The 1,740-nt window shown below is 46.7% G+C and overlaps 1 protein-coding gene across 2 annotated transcripts in view; it reads left to right on the top strand.

Moving 5' to 3' along the window:
* KNG1 (kininogen 1) overlaps positions 1 to 1,740 on the top strand; it is a 25,848-nt gene that overhangs the window by 3,877 nt on the left and 20,231 nt on the right. For both annotated transcript variants that reach the window (XM_029939684.1, XM_029939682.1), the window contains exons 2-3: positions 35 to 145; positions 1,138 to 1,222. In XM_029939684.1, the coding sequence (XP_029795544.1) occupies positions 35 to 145; positions 1,138 to 1,222 (196 nt within the window). The remainder of the gene's footprint in view (positions 1 to 34; positions 146 to 1,137; positions 1,223 to 1,740) is intronic.

Here is a 1,740-nt window from a genome sequence, read left to right as displayed (position 1 = left end):
GCTATGTGTCTTTGGTTGCTTTTTTTTTTTCCAGGATGACCCTGACACATTTTATTCCTTCAAGTACCAAATCAAGGAGGGAGACTGTTCTGTTCAAAGTGGCAAAATGTGGCAGGACTGTGACTACAAAGAAGCTGAACATGCCGTAAGTGGGTTGATGGTTCCAAAGCCCCTGGTTTTCACCATCAAGACTGTGAGATTTTTTTTTACTTAGAGCTAGAGATGTTAGTACTTTTAAGCTCTTTGTAAGGGATGCATGTAACCCTTTCAATGTGTACAAAAGTCAGAAGCTTGGTGTCTATGTTCCCACTCTCTGTATCAGAGCATGGAGAGGCCAGGAGCTCAACAAAGAGAAAGCCCTCCCATGAGAAGGGGACTCTAATGACCAATTAGGACAGTGGACTAGTCCCCAAAGACACACAGATCAACATCTGGGCAAAGATCGAGGGCTGGTGAGGGGCGATCAGGGGTGCTTTAATTGCATCTGCTCAAGTGTAAATTCTCCTCTGCGTCCAACTAGCTGACCACACAGAACAGGTGTGCTGCCTCGTAAAGAGCAGCTCGCATTGCCTGCATCAGGTTGTGGAAACACGAAATGAGACACAGTATGCGAAGAACCTTCTTTTGATAGCAATGGCCGTCTTCCCCAAATGCTGAAGTGCCTGGCACAGCCCAGCTGGTCATTTGGCCTTAATGACAGGGGAGAACGGACAGTGCCCAGAGGCAAGCGGTTCTCACCCCAGTCCGCGGGTTCACCCCTGTAATGGCCATCTGTACATCATTTCAACACTGAAATTGAAAGGGAAATCAAGAGGAAGGCTTATCAGGTTGGTTCTAAGACACTGCATACATTTTGGTGAAAAGAAAATATACTTTAAAACCTTGTCTTTTATCGTGCCTCTCCTGCAATGTCTCGTGATTTCAGTGGCTCATTAAAAAATAATAATAATAATTGTTGGGCTACAAAACCTTTCCTTCCTGTGCCTCAAAGCTCATTAAAAAAATTTTGGCAAGTTTAAAAAAAAGGGAAAGCCATATTGAGCCATAGTACTAGGTGCACTTCTCCATCTGAAAGATGAAGATAAATGATCTCTCTCTCTCTCTTTCTCTCTCATTTTTTTTTTCTTTTCTTTTTAGGCCACAGGAGAATGCTCCGCGACCGTGGGAAAGAGAGGAAATATGAAATTCTCCGTGGCTACACAGACCTGCCAGATTACTCCAGGTAGCTGATACACCTCAAGGTTCTGCCTTTGGAGGAAATGAAGCTAGAGGAAGCCCTCCCCCCCCCCCCCCCCCCCCCCCCCCCCGCACCGTGGCAGCAGCCTTGAGGGTGGGGCTGGGCAGGGGAGCTGCAGAGTCCAAGGTCAGGGCCAGGCTCAGGCCAGTCATCTCCTCAGCACATCCCCACTCCTGCCTGACTGCAGCAGTGTTTCCTCTGTGTGCAAAAGCTCTGAGAAGAGATGCGAAGGCACAAGGACTGGCTTCAATTGTGGGCAAAGAGGGAGGGGGGAAAAAGAAACACAGGCTTTGAGGCCTGACTTGGGCTGGAATCTTTCTGAGTGCTTCACTTTCTTGGCTGGCTTTCCTCTTCCTTATGTACCAAAGTGGGGGTAATAGTAATTCCTACATCAGAGGGTTGTTGTAGACTGAAAATAGAGGATATGCCTGCAGGTCCCATCATTATAGCATATCAATGATAACCAAAATAACAGTAATAAGAGCTAACATTTACTGAGATTC

Source organism: Suricata suricatta, chromosome 5 (assembly GCF_006229205.1).
Source record: "Suricata suricatta isolate VVHF042 chromosome 5, meerkat_22Aug2017_6uvM2_HiC, whole genome shotgun sequence".
NCBI lineage: Eukaryota > Metazoa > Chordata > Mammalia > Carnivora > Herpestidae > Suricata > Suricata suricatta.
Note: the sequence above shows the minus strand (reverse complement) of the source record. Positions and strands in the feature narration are given on the sequence as shown.